The sequence below is a fragment of the Crocodylus porosus genome, unplaced genomic scaffold (genome assembly GCF_001723895.1).
Source record: "Crocodylus porosus isolate Cpor-Errol unplaced genomic scaffold, CroPor_comp1, whole genome shotgun sequence".
Classification (NCBI taxonomy): domain Eukaryota; kingdom Metazoa; phylum Chordata; order Crocodylia; family Crocodylidae; genus Crocodylus; species Crocodylus porosus.
This window is the reverse complement of record NW_017728886.1, coordinates 213,376,388-213,395,010: the sequence shown is the minus strand read 5'-3', so window position 1 is coordinate 213,395,010 and position 18,623 is coordinate 213,376,388. Positions and strand designations below refer to the sequence as shown.

Here is an 18,623-nt window from a genome sequence, read left to right as displayed (position 1 = left end):
CTATAACTGTGTTTTATCCATCTGGTCCTATGCAAAGATGATGCTAAAATCGGAACAAAATAACAAATACCTCTCACATCCTAGTTCATTTTCAATAAACTACTAAAAATTCAAATACAGAGCTGCAGCAAGAACCTGAGTCCCAGTGTCCATTTATGAATTCCATATTTTACAAATGTACAGACTGCTTAGAGAGGAGGGACCATCTCTTATTCTCTCAAGTAACTTTGGCAAGTTTCTGAGCCATTGCTCATGTAGCAACCTACTTAAAAAACTTGAATTTGCAGCCATCATGTGAGGCCAGATAGACTTTCTTTTCCTTTTTTCTTATCTGAGGTTGTTGACCTCAGGAGAGGAGGAAAAGGTTACAGGGTCAAAGTCTTTTCCTCCTTGGAGCTCACTGCTTGCTGGGAGAGGGTTGGCTGGAAAATAGATGTTTTAGAACAGGGGTTGAGGGTCATGATTTTAATTCTGTTAGGGAACAGCTGGTTTGAGTTTCTCTCCACTTCTATCTTCCCTCCCTTCCTCACAAATCCATGGAGAGAGAAGAATTTGTTCAGAGGGAAGCAATAAGACAAAAATATATGATTCCAGTATTTTAGTACTTAGAATGTATCATCTTTGTTATGGGACTTCACATTAGGAGGGAATTATTAAAGTGATTGAGAGATATGATTGTTTCTACATACTGAATTCAGGTGGAACTGCAGCACCAGTTCTTTGCCTGCCAGACATCAAATTATTAAGAGTAATGCTCCTGAAAGAATGAACAATGGGCACCATTATTTTATAATTTACTGACTGATGAAGGTAATTATAAATGTGTCTTGTTAAAGGCTGCGTACAAGTGACTAAAAGAAAGTGGTTTGACTCAGCTATTTCCATTTAGATTTTCTTCATCTTTGCATGCTGCTTTCATGCACTAAGACCAAAGGGGCAGAAGAAACTCACAACTCTCAAATGAATGGCAAACTAGGAACAGATTTTTTGTCTGAGCTCCTCTGAAACACTGGCCTCAGGCTGTGTTGGTGTGTGGCTCAACAGCAATCAGAGGTCATAATTTCATTGGCGGTTAGCATCAGGTTTAATTTTTCTAATATGTTACATTTACCAAAATGTCTGGTTTCAGTTATACTTATGCACTGACTGAATCAGCTTTGAGCAGCATGATGTTTTAAGGTACCTGAAAGGGTACAAGAACATTTATGGAACACACATGCTAATTGTTTTTAACCACTTTCCTTTCTAAACATAAAAATGTGTTTTTAGAAAGTCATATAACAGTAGTAGTTAATGACAGTGCATGTTTCTTCTGTGAAAAAAAGCACAAAACCAAGGTAAAATTGATGATTTAACAAGACTGCCATCTACTGATTTACGCAATTAAAATTGCCCCGATGAAAAAGTCTTAAACATGTTTTTAATCTTCTGTATCATTTTGCTAAGTTGGGAGGATGCTGATCAAAAATAAATTTTGTTTCTTTAGGAATGTGACCAGGTTCATATAGACGATGTGTCTTCAGATGACAATGGCCAGGACTTAAGGTATGTCAGATATGAAATAATGTATTGATTTTTTTGGCTCTTTTTTTTTTTTTTTTTAGAAAAAATATTAATTCCTATAAAACATATTGGCCAAGTTCTACCTTTGCTTGGCCAATATTTTTTTAACAATTTATAGTTGCAAACTAGCTCAGTGTGTAACTGGCAGTTGAAGTTGGGCTGTCCTGTTTTGTTAATTTTGGAGTTTTCTTAAATCTTAATAGCACATACAACTTCGGAACAGACGGCTTTCCTGCAGCAGCTACTAGTGCTAATTTATGCCTAGCAACAGGTGTGCGTGGAGGAGTAGACTGGATGAGAAAATTGGCCTTCCGCTACAGACGAGTAAAAGAAATCTACAACACCTACAAAAATAATGTTGGAGGCAAGTACCCAGCTTAAATGTTACCAAAAGCAAATGAGGAGTGATGTACAGAAAGGAATAGTTGTTCCTTTGTTTTTTTGATCCTCCCCAACATGATGGCATTTACTTAGTGAACTGTTTATTTTATACTCTAAAGAAGATTGTTCGTCTTACAACTAATGAAAGCAGAGGAAGATAACAACAGGGATCTGAATTTCAATGCAGATGTCTCTCTGAGTACCCTTTTCTATTTCACAGGTCTTCTTGGGCCTGCAAAGAGAGAAGCTTGGTTGCAATTAAGAGCAGAAATTGAAGCTCTGACAGATTCTTGGTTAACACTTGCACTGAAAGCACTCACACTTATTCATTCTAGGTAAGTGCTTAAGAGCTAACATGGCAATGTAGAGTGTTTATGAAACATTAAAATGTATGCTGAGGTTTAGGAGAGCCTGCGGGATCAAACAGATGAAACTTTGGCCTGTGGATTACAAGACCTGAGTTCTTTTCCCTGTTCTGCATCTGACCTGCTGTCTGTAAACCATAGCCCTGTGCCTCATTTTTCCTAGCCACATACAGACATTACACTTTTACCAGCATAAGTGATCAGGATCTGGTCTGTACCCACAACAGAAGAGATTGGCTGCTTTAAAATGGTGGAACCCAGTCTAAGATTTGCCCCTCCCACAAAGAGGAACTGTTCACTACTGACCTAAGCTGCGCCACTAGCAGAAAACCACGTAACTTGGTTCAGTTCCACCCCAGGCTTTACCTAGCCCCCATCTGTACAGTGGAAATGAGCATATGTTTTTGTTGCATTTTGTTGTGTTAATTTATCTATGTTTGTAAATTTTCAGATTAAAATGGTGAGTTTTGAGGAAAAGAATGAAATCCTGCTAATTTTGTCCCTATTTTCAAGGGTGTTTGTCATTGTTTTTTTTACAGGACAAACTGTGTGAATATTCTAGTAACAACTACTCAGCTTATTCCAGCTCTGGCAAAAGTCTTGCTGTATGGACTAGGGGTTGTATTTCCAATAGAAAATATTTACAGTGCAACTAAAATAGGTAAGTTGTTTTTGCAGGGTCCTGTAGTTGCAACCTGAAATTGAAAAGCTGTGTTATCCGATGGATAAATGTATCTGTGTTTATTTCTAATGTACAAGTTACTGAAGCATCTAGAAATCAATATTTTTTAAAAACGATGTACTTTAAAAAGCTTTTTTACTGAGAGAATTTAAAACAATTTATAAAGTCAGGACTGGATCCAGCAAGCTACGTGGGCCCTTTTCAGAAATGGTATACAAACATGGAAAAATGCCTTATCGTCCAACACTGATACAGTAGCTCACAGCAGGACTATAAATGGTTTAGAACAGGCTGTCTAACTGGTGGCTTGCAAGAGGTTAGTTTGTGGCCCTGAAGCTCCCACCCCATCACTCCAATTGAAACAGCAGCTGGAGGCTCCAAGCTCCCCATCTTTCCTTGGTCTTCCATTTTCTGCCCTCTCAGGCAGGGTGGAGTAGTGCTGCCCATGGTGCCAGGATAGCCTCCAGCCTGGGGGTGACCATGTGGGGCTGTACAGTGGGGGAGCTGATAATACTTAGGACACCTATGCACATCATGCAACAAGGAGGCACCCACACTCTGCAACTAAGAATTCATTGTACGATGTTGAAGGCAATACCATAAAAATTAAACTTACACCAAATTAGTAGAGCACTGAAAATAATAATTTCATCCCGTTTGTAATATTGAACTGCAGTTCCCTAAAAAAGCCATTCTAAATAATAGAAATTCCCTTAAGAACATGAGAACATAGGATTGCAAGGAAACTTCTGGGACAGGTGCAGACATCCTCTGCCCACAGGCAGGTATAACTGAAGGGAAAATCGAGCATACAGAATCCATAAAGGTTTTTTTGGTTTTTTTTAAGATGAGGTGAGAGTCCTAGGCTGTCTTCAGACAAGCGCAGCCTTGCAGTATGTGGCACTGCAGACATCTGTGGCACCACATACTGCACATTCAGTTGTTCTCTGTGCCGCAAGGGAACAGCACAGGGGATTTTTTTTGACCCCTGGATGTCCAGGGCTCAAAAAAAAAACATGCAAAAAAAAGTGGAGTGGCACACAGGGGGGCAGCTGCCTGCCAGGCTTCAGGCAATAGGATCACCACTGCTGCAACCATGGGAGGCCCCAAGGACCCAAGGTAAGGCTTCTGGGACCAGCACAGTTGCTGGCCCCAGCCTCCCCTACTGCACCTGCCACAGCACATGTAGCACAGCTCTTCCCTGAGGGCAACTAGTGTTGCCATAAGGTGCACCGCCGCTAGTTGTCCCCAGGGAACCAAACATCCACACTCACCTGGATGTGGCCCTGAAGCCTATGAACTTAGAGGCATGTTTGCTTCTATGAATGAATAGCTACTGCTGTTGCAATTTTATTAACTGGAATTACATTAACAAAATCCCACATTTTACACCTCTTAAACTTATAAACTTATGAAGCGATCTTGAAACTAGTTAGGATTTTTGTACCACGGATCCTATTGGAAGGCTATCTAGAACTTCACATCTCATAGTTAGAAACCTTCTTCTCATTCTCATCATATATTTTATTCACAGTCAGTTTGTACCCATTTTTTCTTGTGGCAACTTAAATAGTTTACCTAGCTAAAGTGTTAATTTGCTTGTTAATTACTCTCAACAATGTAGAAGGACAGCGCTATGCACCTCTTCTGTGCTACTTCTGTAACTGCTGTCCATTAATGTAGGATCCCTCAAGGGACCCAGAAGCAGATCAGGAGCTGCAGCTGAAATCAAAACTGTTGCTGGCCATAAAATCAGTTTTCCTCACTCTTCTGAACAGAGTACACCTCAGTACTCAGTCCTGCTACCACTTAGTTGGGTTAATTTTACATTGTATATACTGGAGCTATCTTATGGGTACTTAATAAAGATGGTTTTACTATATCCTTTCACCAGCTACCCCATGTAAAATCCTGAATAGTTTAAATTTCTTTTTCAGGAAAGGAAAGTTGTTTTGAGCGAATAATTCAAAGATTTGGAAGAAAAGTAGTGTATGTTGTTATAGGCGATGGTGTAGAAGAAGAACAAGGAGCAAAAAAGGTAACAGTTTTGTTTCAGCATAGCTTTGTTTCAAGTGAAAAGCAAAGATGCGTTTTCTTAGAAATGGAAGAGTATGTATTGGGGTTGCATTCTAAACTCGCACTGATAATCATTAAAAGCAGAAGATGTTGACTGAAAAGCTTGTTGTCTATCTTGTTGGAGCTCTAGTTGGGTCTTGGACAGTGCTATTCTCCAAAAGATTTGTTAGGATATATGCCTATGTACCTGGTATATCTGTAGTTAAGAATCCTTATATGCCTTGTATATATAGTAATGCAAACTCTAGAACTCTTGGTTCAGATATGATACCTTTTATTAGACCAATTAAGAATTTGCAAAAAAAAAAATTCTGCGTTTTTTGCAATTTCTTAATAATAATAAAAGGTATTATCTCTGAACTAAGAGTTCTAGAGTTTTGCAATTCTTTTTTTTCCACACCAACACAGCTACCAAATACATCCTTGTATATATAGTTATATTTTCCCAACTACATCCAAAAATAGCATATTTTAGACTTTAGCACAAAATTTTTAATTTTTGTTGGTCAGATACTTTGCAGTGTTTAGTTGTAATTAATACATACTTGTCATATATTGAAAGACCTACCTTTTGAACATAGCAATTATAGAAATGTCCATCTTCATGAGTCAGCCTGTGTTTTTGTTGTGTGTCCGCATTTTCAGCCAAATATCAATGATTACTTCTACACTGCTAATCTCATTTGCTTGAACTACAGCAAAAGATGAATATTGCAGACCCTGTTTTTTTCCCTTATTTCTTACAACGTAGAACAGGTATTTTAAAAAGCAGCAGTTCACTCCTAAGAGCAGTTGTTAATTTTGGCTGTCAGTATAATAGAGTGAAGGAGAGAAGGGCATTGCTGAATTTAAAGTATAAACCCATTATTTATCTGTTATGAAAATTGAAGATAAAGAGTCCCCAAGCATCATTTCTCTGGTAAAGTATCTTCTTCAACTTTATCTCTCCCTGCTTTAAAATCCCAGTGATACTGTTGTATCTGCTTTTGTAGCCTTTTTCTGTGTCCTTTAATGGAGAAATGAAACTAATTAGTCCATATGGCAATTTTACAAGATGCAACAATGAGCAGTTTTGCAGCATGAAATACCAACTCGCATCCCTTTGAAAGGCTCCATGCAGGTTTCCATCTTGTTACATCACTTTGTGAGCCTGTCAGTTTCATATGTCCCTTTGGCACACTAAAATGAACTGTTTTCTTCTTCCCCTTCAGAAATGCCTTTCATCTTTGCAGATAAGTGTTCTCCTGCTGTAAATGATTACTTTTTAAAAGCTACATTTAAGATCAGGAAGAACCCGTGTCTTTGTTCCCTTTCTGTTGATCTGGGAAACAGTATTCTATGTAATGATGACAAAAGTACTTCTTTAGTAACATTATCTAATTCAGCAGTTTTCAAACAGGAACCACTGTTCAAAGGTACATAACTAAGAAAACCTTTCCAGTTGTTAAATGACCTGGTAGTACAATAAGTTCCTTAGTAGCATTTCTTCCCTGTGTTCTTTGTTGCCATTAGGAATTTTCAGATGTGGAAGAAGTGGGACTGTGCTAATGTAATTCTAATTAAGTTAATGAAGTTACAAACAGCAATTTATTTGGCCCTGTATTTCTACAGTAACCATTCATTCATAGAAGCAAACATGCCTCTGCGAGTTCATAATCATTAAGAGTCTTATTTCATCTTTAAAAAAAAAAAAAGATTCTGTAAGTTTGAATTTCCCTTCAGTTATATGGCTTATTTGTGACTTTGACACAGTCTCAAATTATGGGCATTGCATTATTCTGTCCCAGAAGCTGTTATAGAGTGGAAGTGTGACTCAGAGTTATATTTTCCCTCCTAGTTTCCCAGGTGTTCCCAAGAGGGATTACACTTCGGAAAACATTGTAATGTGTTGGCATAGTTATGTTGGCTGGCCCATTCTAGCCGTGGGCGACTGGTGCCTCTCGAGTCAGGGGGAGCACATGCCCCCCCCGACACCAGTCAGCAACTGCGGGGTCTCCCTGGGCCCAATCTGATCCCACAGGCTGAGGGAGCTCCCCCTGTGGCTGATACTGCCAACCGACAAGTGGCAGCAGCATGCCACTGGCACTTCTGGGCACACCACTGTCACTTCCAGGTGAGCCCCCACTCTCCAGCTGGTGCCCTCAGGGGGGGTACCAGCACTCTCAGGGGGTGCATGTGTACACCCTATGCATTGCCACTGGCTCTAGCCATAGCTTTACACCCTCTGTGACCTGGGGACACAATGTTTCTGCAGAGCCTGCATCCCCCTGCCTTCTAAGTTCATATATTGGAGGCATTTACACTCTTTTTTTTAACCATGGGAGGAGTTTTTTTCATGGAAGAAAAAGAATGCAAGAAGGTGCCTCTGTCATATGAACTGAGAAGATAGGGGGATGCAGACTCTGCAGAAACATTGTGTCCCCAGGTCACAAAGCAGGTAGAGGTATGGCCAGAGTGGGACAGCCAACACAACTGTGTATTCTAGACATATGACTAAAACATATTTAAAAAAACTGATCAGTTGTGAATGCTCATGTCGTAACAGAGCATTTATACATGTACTCCAGGAGTGGGGGTGGAGGTGCTTTAATCAGAGTAGCTCCAAGAGCTGCTCTAATTAAAGCTCCCGGAATGTCTCATGCATCAGCGTCCCTGTGCTTCAAAATGTGGTGGGGGTGCTTTATCTAAAGCTAGTCAAATGAGCTTTAGATAAAGCACCTCCACCACCATTTTGAAGTGTGGGGATGCTGATGCACAAGACTCTGGAGGCTCCTGAAGCATGGCTCCATCAGACTCGATTAATTGAATCTGCTTCAATGTGCTAATAATTACAGCATGTCAGACCAGCCTTCCTGCTCATGTTTAGGCACCCACAGAGACTAGCAGTACTGAAAACAGAGGATGGCAGTGGATGATGTTAGTCTGAAGATGGGTAGAAGGCAGGATAGGGTGGCCCCTTAGAGACTGACGGTTTCAGAGAGTCATAAGCTTGGAAGATGTGGGCATGCCAGGGGTGGCTGGTGGGGGATCTGCAAGGGGCCCAATCCTGGTTGTGGCAGTGCAGCCTGGGCCCTTCCCCACCATCCACCCTGAATTGTGCATGCATCTGCCTCTGGCAGTGACCCGGGCTGGGGATCTGCAGACTTTGATGCAGCTGCTTACGGCCTCCCTGCCACCTGGTGTGAGCAGCCTTGGCTCTGTGGCAGGTGGAAGGAGCCTGCCCAGAGCCTGGACTGGCTGTGGCAGGCAGCTGGGAGACTGCAAGTGTCTGCACCAGGGTCCGCAGAGCCCTTGCCCAGCTTGTTGCCAGCAGCAGGTGCACATATGCCTCCAGGCAGATGGAAGGGAGCTGTGACAGGCCTGATCCTTGTTGTGCAAAACAACCATGGCCCCTTCCCCACTGTCCACCCCAAGGCATGTGTGCCAAGTGAAGTGACTTTACATGCCATGCTCTGCCACACGTGTTGGGTGTTACCGACCCCTGCCCTAGGTAGTGGTTCAAAATGATAAATATTAATTCTCTGTGGCCCAAGATCATTTTCTTTTTACATGGTTGTGGATCACTCAGTATTTCACTGATGCTATATAATTAATACGCAATATCATTTTTATTTTCAAGGACACTATATTTTAAAGTATCCAGCCATTAACAGATTTTTTTTTACAGAGAGTAGCAATAAACTACCATATGGATTTGCAGCCTCTGACCTGTGCAGCCTGTGGATTCAGCCCACAGACATGTGGCATTTGACAGTGGGAAGCTCTTCTGCACTGCAACATACTGCACTGCACTCTGAGCCTGGGGCTTTGGCACAGGGAGGTTTTCCCTGCTCCCGGTCGCAGTCAGGCACCCAGTGGAGAGGGATTTCTGCCATGCTGCACTGCAGCTGGGTGGTAGAGAGAAGCTGCAGCCAGGTCCTAGGACCCACCTGCTTTGAACCAAAGCTTGATCATTCTGGACTCCACCAGAAAACATTGTCGATTCTTGAAATACTAAATTAGAAGATGAACAAACTGAAAGGTTGTATTAAAATGGTCTACTAACAAGCAAACTTGTTGCTAGATCACAGCAGCTTGATACACTGTTCCTACATGGTCTTTAGTTACTGAAAGTACTGAACAAATAGAAATGATCATAAGTCTCGTCATAATTAATATAATGCTGAGCTTGACAGGAAATTACAATAAATGTATAATGTTTACAATTCATTGAAAAGCACCTTGTATTTTATAAGATCCCCCTCTTGATTAATGAAAAAATAAAATACACTAAAGATACTACACCCCCTCACGTTTCACTTAGTATGGGATAAGGCGTGGTATTGTCACCTTTGCCTATGCTGTTATTTCCTGTAAATCATTTTTATCAGACAATTAAAATACTCAGGCCTACATGTTTGTACCACAGACAAAGAAGTAGTAGTAAATGGCTGTGCCTTCTTTGGATTAGTTCACAGAGTAGCTGATGCAGACAGTGTTTTTTTTAGATAGAGTTCAAGGTTTTGACACATGAATGTTGAAGGAAAGCATGTTGTCTTGTCTTTTGGATGTTTTATCTTGCACATTTTGAAATAAAATTGCAAAATATTGACAAAAGTGAAAGCATATTATAGAGACTTTCAACCTTTAAAATCCCCAGAAGGGTCTCAGATTGGTACATAGAAATTAGAGAAAGAAATTTAGTCATGTGGTTAAAGTACTGGACATGAAATTAAAAGATATACATTAAGTTATCTGTTCTGCCACAGATTTCTTGATGACTTTTGGCAAATCAATCCCTTAACTTCTGTATGTCTCAGTTCACTTTTTGTAAAGTGGTGATAATGCTTCTGTATCACAGGGGAGTATGGAAAATAAAATAATAAATGCTTGTGAGGTAACCAGATAGTTAGAAAATGCAAATGACTGTCTTCTGCTGCTAGTATCTTTGCAGGTTTTGTTACATAGAATGAGACACATCTCAGTTTGACCGGAACGTGGAGCAATCAAATGGTTGTAATTATGACTATGAATGACTATACTCATTAAAATCTTAGGTGTTGTATTTTATTAGAAAATTGGTATCTACTGGAGTAGTCTTAGCACTTATTCAGATACAGGCATGCTACAGCATTTTCCCCAGTACCCAAGGAAGCATCTTGGACAGGTGTTGATTTCTCTCTCGGTTGATTAGTGAGATCTGACAGAATCACGCAACGTGGAAGCATGACCAAAGGCATGTAATTTATGGGCGTTTTATTCAAATAAGTTACATAATTTTCTTGTGAAAGTTGTTCTTTTTTCTTTTTTGCTTTTTTTTTTTTTTTGATAAATTCCATGGATAATTAAATTTGTGTTTTATTTCAGTGGTGGAAAATCTAATTTTGATTCAGTTAAAAAGAAAAAAGGGAGACTCTGATTTTACCCAACATGCTAAAATGAAAAGTTTTGCATAAGAAAGAAAACATTAACATTAACAAAAATGTTTTTCCACAAAAAGCATTATCATAAAGCATTTATATTTTAAAATATCATTTTTTACTGAATAGTGTATTTTTTTTGTTTTAACAGGCAAAGTATTCAGATTTTCTAGAGATTAAATATAATGGAAAAGTTTCATTCTTAAAATAGCTACAGATTACATCAGACAACAGTTGTAAATTATATAAACCCACTGTACTAGCTATACACAGTTAGCATTTGTCATACATTATGTCACAGTGTTATGTGAGATATTACTATTTTTCAGTGTGCTTAGAATAGAAAACACCTGCAGTGTCAAGTTCCACTGTGTATTAACTGTCAGCAAATGATGATTTTTTTAAGGCAGTTCCTGGTAAAGACCAATGAAAAGAAATCAGTTAAATCTCTTCCTGTCTTGTCATCCAGTGAAAAAGATGGGACTATATTGCTACTCTCAACACATTAGATAAATCATTATCCACCCACCACGTGCTGTTGTACAGGGGTTTGCTAACCTAAGAGTGCTTTCATGTGTAAGCCATACAGATTTGTGTAATAATCTATTTACCTTATATGGGTGATGTTCACCTTACATACCAAACTGATTTTCAACTTATGAGATACTTATCTCTCATATGTATCTCATACTTATCTCTCATATGTCTCATAAGTATACTCATAAGATATACTTATCTCTCAGTAAGTAAGTTGAAAATCACATTGATGTGTAAGTTGAACATCACCCATATCAGGTGAATACATTATTACACAAATCTCTCTCTCTCTCTCTCTCATATATATATATATATATATATATATATATTCATTCAACTTACTTGTATATTGATGTCTATATAAGTTATTTACATATATATGAGACCATAGTAAGATTTTTTTAATGTTTTGGGTTGTGGTGTGTGTGTAAAATACACACACAAGCAAAATATTCATAATACTAATCATCTTACACATGAAAGCACTCTTAAGTTTCATTTAACTTACTGACATATATACAAGACCATAGTATTGTATATATATTCCCCCCATTTTACATGCATATGAGCTTGGCAGGTCAGGCCTGCTAACGAAGTTCCAATGCAAATTGACATATACTTGCAGCTACTGCATTCCTGGCATGTTTCCATTGTTGGCAGTTTAACACTATCATTTTTGGCCCACATACAAAAGGATTGGACATAATTATAATCCCAGCACTTAGCTCTTTTTCATTGCAACTTTCAAGTGTAATTAATCCTCAGAATACTCTGAGTTTATTATGAGGACTTCCTGTGAGGCAGGAAAGCAGAATTCATCTCACCTTCTTTGTAGGTAGGGAAACTGAGGCAAAGAAAATTTAAATTTCCAAACACGATGCAGAGACACCCAAAAAAGAAATAAATAGGGATGGGATCAGCCTCTTACCTGCTGACTCCTAGTCTAAATGATCAGTGGCTGCGTATATTAAGGTGATCTTAATTATCCTTATTAATACAGCCAAGATGAATTTTTCAAAACTAAGTAATGAATAAGAAACTTGCATGAAATGTTGCTTCAGAATCAGATTCTGAAACTAATCCAGAACCAGTGCTGCATGCTGCTGCACACTGACAACATGAAGGAGTATGTATGACTTGATTTATTCAGTCGTTTGACATGAATTTGTCATCTGTCCCATATAGCTGATTAGTTCCCATCATTACACTGGGGCAACAACTTGGGAGGCTGTATTATATAGAGGGCAAAAATATGAATCGGGAACATCTCAATATAATTTGCCTTGAACCCTTGATTAACTGTGTGACCTTGAACAAGACTTATTTTTCCTTGGCTCTCTGCTTCTGAGTGAATATCAAGTCGTGTGTATACCATATTGGTCACTAAGTCCCATCTTCTGTCCATTGTTAGTACATTTCTGCCTGGCATAAATGAGTGACTGGTGGACCATGTACCAACTTAGATTATTATAAAAAAACATAAGCCTGAAGTTTCTGTCAGGCCAAGCAGTGAGGGAGGAGACGTGCTACCTGCCCACAAGTTGTCTTCTTGGCAAACAGTAGCCTAGCACAGGAAGAAGGGAACTGCTGCCTTCTTCCTGGCAGTATTGCTGAGCAGTACTACCAGAAATGAGCACAAGATAGAACCAGCTCAACTAGCAGTGCAGAAACCTGATGTGAATAGAAAACAGTTCTGCCTTATGTGCATCTCCAGACACCAACAATGTGCTTGAATGGTACAAGATATACAAAGTAGTCAGTCCCTGCCCAGGTGATAAACATACGGGAGCCACTGGAAAGTCCAGAAGGTTAAATGATCAGGATTTTTTTGTATTCTTTGCTCAACTGTTGATTCTTTCTGTGGGCATCAGGACAGAAATGGGTCTTTAGGAGGCATTTGGAAGAAGAGAATATGGATGACTGGTTTGACAGATCAGAATAGGGAATTTAGTCCGTGCACACAGTGTAAAAAGGAAAAAGGCATTGGGACAGTAGTACTGGAAATGGAAAAGGCTACTTAGCTGCTCTTGTTGGAGTTTGGTAATGACACCACTGAAGTCTAGGTTGAAAGTGTAGAAGTTTTCTGCCCTCTACCTAAATGATTTCACCTCTCGGAGGAAAGCATAGTGCAGATATCTCTCTCTAAGCCTTGTTATGCTTATCTTTGGAACTCTTCTCCCAAAGCATTTTAAAGCCACCTGGAATCTTTGCAAGTAGCTGCCTTTTAGCTCCCTCGTTGTTTCCAGAGTAGAAATGTACCATTAGCTGTTTCTCTAGGTTTGGGGGTACAGGGAAAAAAGTATCCATTGGGATTTTTTCAATGTTGCTTTCCATTCATGAATCTCACCTGTTCTAGAATTCAGATGTGCTATGAAGCCTGCTCCCTTTTCCCTTCTCCTCCCTCCATTTTCCCAATCTCCAGTTACACCAATACACCCTTCTTAATTGATTAACATTCTTCAGCAAGATCTTAGTGCTTAACTTTATTTCCTTCTGTAGCTGGCATGGGCAAAATACAGCCTGCAGGCTGGATTCAGCCTGCCAGCTGATTGACCCTGGGCCGCAGGGGGGCACCCACCAATTCATTGCATCTGGCCCCACCAGCAGCTGCCCCTGCTGCTTTCTGAATGGAGCTGGTCCTGCCCACCCCTGCTTTATAGTATGTTTTCCTTTCTCTTACTGGAGCAATGGCTGTTTAGTCTCCCTGGCTCCTAAGCAGACAACAGCAATTACTTCTTCAGTCTAGATTTTCCAAGAAGCTTTAAGTAAATTTGGCACTTCTATATAATTTCAGTTTAAGCTTCTTCTAAAAATCCCAGCCTCATTCTCCAGGCACCAGTGTTGCATATTATTGCCCAATTTGCAACAGAATTCCCCTACACTTATTGATTATAATATTGGAGAATAAAGTATTATAATGGTAATGTATACTTGAACACGGGACTCTCCCAGTTAATTATTGGTGGTCCGGCCCCGGGGAGTGTAACAATCTGACTTAGACATATAGTAACTTGTTGAGAGTTTGCTGAAAACAAGCAGCTGAGGAGAAAGTAAAAAATGGCAAGGATTTCTGCTCTTATGTTCATATAGGCATTTTGATAGTTGTATGTATAAATAGTTATGTGTATATCATTTTATATAAGTCAAATACTAAGGAGAAATGCCCAGAATAAATGCCACAGAGAAGGTCAGTATTGTGAAGATAATCAAGAGAAATAAAACTTGAATGCTGTTGAACTGAAAAAGACCAAGGATGGTTTTGTAGAAGGGTGAAAATCCATGCCCAACAGACTGTAATAAAATGTTTCAGAATTCCATAAGCCCAAGTAATGTTACATTGGCTTTAGTGCATGGCCTGAAATCAGCTGAACATGAGCTGAACTGATGAAATGCTAAACATATTCATGTCAGCCTTCAGATTATTTTTTGCATTGGAGCTATTTTTCCCATGGGATGAACAGAATATTTGCTCTGCGAGAGGCGATGGTTATCTATCTTTTATTTATGAAAAAGTTCTTGCTGACACTGTAGTGCCTGCTTTCCAGTTTAAGGTTAGTGAGTTTTCACAATCAGATTTTTACCCTTCACAGATGAAATAATCTGTGTTTTTTCCTGTTATTCTTGTCTTTGGTTTATTCAGGTGTTTTACAAACAGATCCATGATTTGGACCCAGATTTATTTTTCAGCTGACTGGGGGGAAAAATTAAACATTCATTTTAAAATTCTCCCATTTGGAAAAGCTGTTTTTAAGTCAGTGGAAACAGTGACCACTATAATACATACCACCAGGAAAATATTACTATCAGCATGGTTTGGGCTACATATTGACATATTCTGAATCACTGCTAATAAGTTCTTTAATTTACCTGTCAGCAGTAGTTCCACAAAAAAATATACATGGCTTGACAGTGAATAGTAGTTACTCTTCATTTTCTTTGTCACCAAGTGCTATTTTTGGTATATATTTGTTTCAAATATAGAGTACATTTTTTAATTATTATTTCAAAACACGTATAATATCTTTTTGAGAAAAAAGTATTAAAAAATTGGACTGAGGAATTACCCTTTAAGGGGACCGTGTATGTGTACACATGCACGTGTGTGTTTTCAAAATGGATTTGATGTTATTAAGATTTACATTAAATATGTTTAGGAGTTCTTACAGCTCTTCTTGAACACTTCATGCACAGAGGCCACATGGATTATCCTCTCTTCTTGCAATATTCTTATTCTTGAAAAAGGACTCTAGGTGAGACTGAATATCAGAATGCTTAGTTTTTTCACATTGTGTTTGTACTGTTCACAGCATGCCATGCCATTTTGGAGGATCTCAAGCCACTCTGACCTTATGGCCCTTCATCATGCCTTGGAATTGGAGTACTTGTAGCAGCTTAGCAGCACTTTGAAGCCCCAGAATTTCCCTTATGCCCATGGACAGTATGCCTGTGTCTTGTGTCAGCATTGGACTACAGAAATTTGTGATTTCGACATGTTGACGTACAGCTGAAATTGGTCTTAACCTTTGCCCTTTCAATAAATGGAGGAGCATGTCTTTTTCTTCAGAACAGCTGTTTACTCTAGTACTATGAATCCAATGAAAACAAGCCATGCGAATGTTTTAACAACGTCTTTACCACGTTTGCTACAAAAAAAGGTTCATACCTGTGAAGAAAGAAAGGACCTGCAGATACTTTGTAGTTTTTAGAATTTTCAATGTGACACACACAGCGTCTTCAACACAGCAAACTTGATTGCACAATGAAGACTGAGTTTTGCAAAATACCAGTGGAGTAATTTTCTTGTAAAGAAGGTTTACTTTTTTGGTTTCTCCTACCCAGGGTACTCTGTACATCTTATTTATGAACGGACTGTGTTTTGACATCATATAACTGAGGATATGTATGAAAGGATTAAAGGCTATTGTAAGCCTTTGCCTTGTAATACACCAAGTACTTTTGATTTTAGCACATTGCAAAGTAGTTTAAAGTATGTCTAATTTAAACAAATAGGTACATCACTGAGACAATCATGTACAGGAAGATTTTTTTTGTGTAAATTTGTAATAATGGATGATTCTTTTACATATTGTTTAGGTAAATGCTATTGAAAGGTAGTAATGCCTTGTTGGTGAGGTATGAGGCAATGTGTGCACAAACTCTTGTGCTGTGCCTTATCAAAATGTTGGGTATAAATATGTAGATAATGGATTTTTTAGATAAATTTGTCAAGACCAAAAGCATGGATGTCAAGTGTCAATAAGGAATTCGTTGTTGTTCTTTTTCAGCTATTTTCTCCATTTTCCCCTTAGCTATTTTGACTAGGAAAACATTGGTTACCACATCCCACGCGTTAAATGCGCACACATAGCTACACCATTTATTGAAGAGGAGTCCCTTGCTGTCTTGTTTTCTGTTTTAATGTTCATGTATTAAGCCTCTTTAAAGAACTGAATCAACAAGTTCATCCCATAAAAAGAAAGTGGAGAATAGAGAATATATTATAAAACAGTACTTAAAAATCAGATTTTGATTAAAAAATGATAGCAGCTAACTTTATTTTTCTTAAGTTAGAAAAGAGGATATTTTGGAGAAACTGAGCAAAATATAGTTGTTATCCGAGTTTACACACTTCACTTTTCTAATCCTCCTCTACCAGGACTCATATTTTCCTAACAGATAACATCCATTGCTGGCAATGGACACACTAAACCAGTTATTGCCAGTGATTACAACTTGCTTGAGTTTCCATTCATGCCCAGGAGGAACGCTATGTCTGTCTTTGAGTTAGAACTGTTCTAATAGGAATCATGAGGGCCATGAGCCATTTGGTCAGACAAACTGCAAATCTGACTTCTTGGCCTTAAATAAACCAATGTACCAGTTCACTTTCCCTGATTTTCATCCCTTCAGTAAAAAGAAACCTCAGCTTTGTTGATTTCTTCTCCGGCTTTTACCCTTTTTTTTTTTTCTATTTCCTTTTTTTTTTTTTTTTTCCTAAAACACCAGCCCTTAAACAGCTACCAGAGAAGCTGAAAAGCACCAAAGTAGCTTCAAAGCAACACCCTCCTCTGTTGGAGGATTCATATTGCTGCTAGAATTAATCATTTGTGGATTTTCAAAATTGCTTATTTACAAACTAAGGCTCCTATCGTGCAAAGACTTACACATGTGCTTCACTTCATGCAGTGTGAGTAACTCCAGTAAAGTTAAAGGAACTACTTACAGTACATAAAGTTTAAGCAGATTGTGGCTAATTTTTAGGATTGGGACTATAATTTTTATTATTATCATTATTTTGCTTCAAGCAAAGTAGACAGTGACTTTTTTGCCTTCTAAATTGTTATAGTCATTATGCAGACTGAAAAAAAGCAGATAATCTGGGCCTTATTGTACAAAAAGTGTGTTGTGTCCACAATTGTGTACAGAATTTTTCTTCATTAATTTTGTTTTAAATTAATAAAATTGATTTGTGAAATATGTAAGAGGACTGTTTAATGTAAGTATTTGATTATTTTTTCCAGTGGGGCAAAAGGTGGTAGCATCTTTCATCTTTTTGCTAGCCCAGGAGACAAGATTAGCACTTCTTTGTGCCACCCAGATAAGAGACCATATATAGTAATAACAACCGTCTTGGCTACAGAGGACTAAATTAGATGGACAGCAGCTGTTTCTCTGCTCGGTGGGAGCTAGAGAAGATCAACACAAACTATCCCACAAGAGTAGGTGTCAGAGTGCATTGCTGCCTCTTTGATTTAAATTTGTGATTGAATTTAGTCATTGTAGAAGCAAGGAACTTGGAGCCAGATGCAGAAAGTATTTAAGCACCAACATGTTAGACTGTCCAACATCTATCTTTTAGTGCCTGTCACCTGGAGTGGAATCCAAAACCCTAACTTAAAGCACCTATTTCTCCTCTGTGGTGTGTAGGGGGAATTAAGTGCCATAGAGTGCAATCCAAACCAACTCCCAGAAGCTAAACAGGGAGCTGCCTAAACTTAGAACATGTAAGATCCACATATATGTCATGTTTACATTGGTAATATCTGTCTTTACACTGGTGAAAAAAAGAAGTGGATGTACATTATACATTGCTATGCTGGGATAACTCACCTGAATCTGGTACGGAACTAACCTTGGAAAATCAAGGTAAAAATACATTGGTGTCAGTTACCTCACTGTAAGTGATGCGTATCCAACGCTATCCTGGGGTAACCATTTGCTTAAGGTACATGAGCTCTTACCTGCTTCCCAGCCATCTAGTAGGGAGACTCTAATAGCACTTACATTAAGCAGCAACCTTGAAATGCTTGGTCATCTGCCTGCTACAAATCCTGAAGTAATTTACATCAGTCTACAAAATATCAGTAAAAATGTTCCAGCTGCCTAGACCTATCTGGTAGGAAACAGTGGTGATGCAGGCAAGTCTATAATCAGGCATCTTACTCAGAGCTTCAGGAAGATACCTCCATGTACTTGGGATCTACAGCTGGGAATCTTTTTCTGAAAGTAAGTGAAAAACTAAGCAGGGCTCACTGAAAAAAATATGGCCAAGGGAGGAGGTTAGAGTACTCATCCAGGAAGTAGAAGACAGTTTCAGTTCTTGTGTATAAGGGTATCTAA

General features: G+C 38.8%; 1 protein-coding gene across 9 annotated transcripts in view; it reads left to right on the top strand.

The window, feature by feature from the left end:
* EYA1 (EYA transcriptional coactivator and phosphatase 1) overlaps positions 1-17,481 on the top strand; it is a 263,444-nt gene extending 245,963 nt beyond the window's left edge. For all 9 annotated transcript variants that reach the window (XM_019549120.1, XM_019549158.1, XM_019549153.1 and 6 more), the window contains 6 exons: positions 1,487-1,545; positions 1,767-1,927; positions 2,165-2,279; positions 2,849-2,970; positions 4,929-5,029; positions 15,311-17,481. In XM_019549120.1, the coding sequence (XP_019404665.1) occupies positions 1,487-1,545; positions 1,767-1,927; positions 2,165-2,279; positions 2,849-2,970; positions 4,929-5,029; positions 15,311-15,391 (639 nt within the window). In that variant the 3' untranslated portion in view covers positions 15,392-17,481. The remainder of the gene's footprint in view (positions 1-1,486; positions 1,546-1,766; positions 1,928-2,164; positions 2,280-2,848; positions 2,971-4,928; positions 5,030-15,310) is intronic.
* The last annotated feature ends 1,142 nt before the right edge of the window (positions 17,482-18,623 follow it).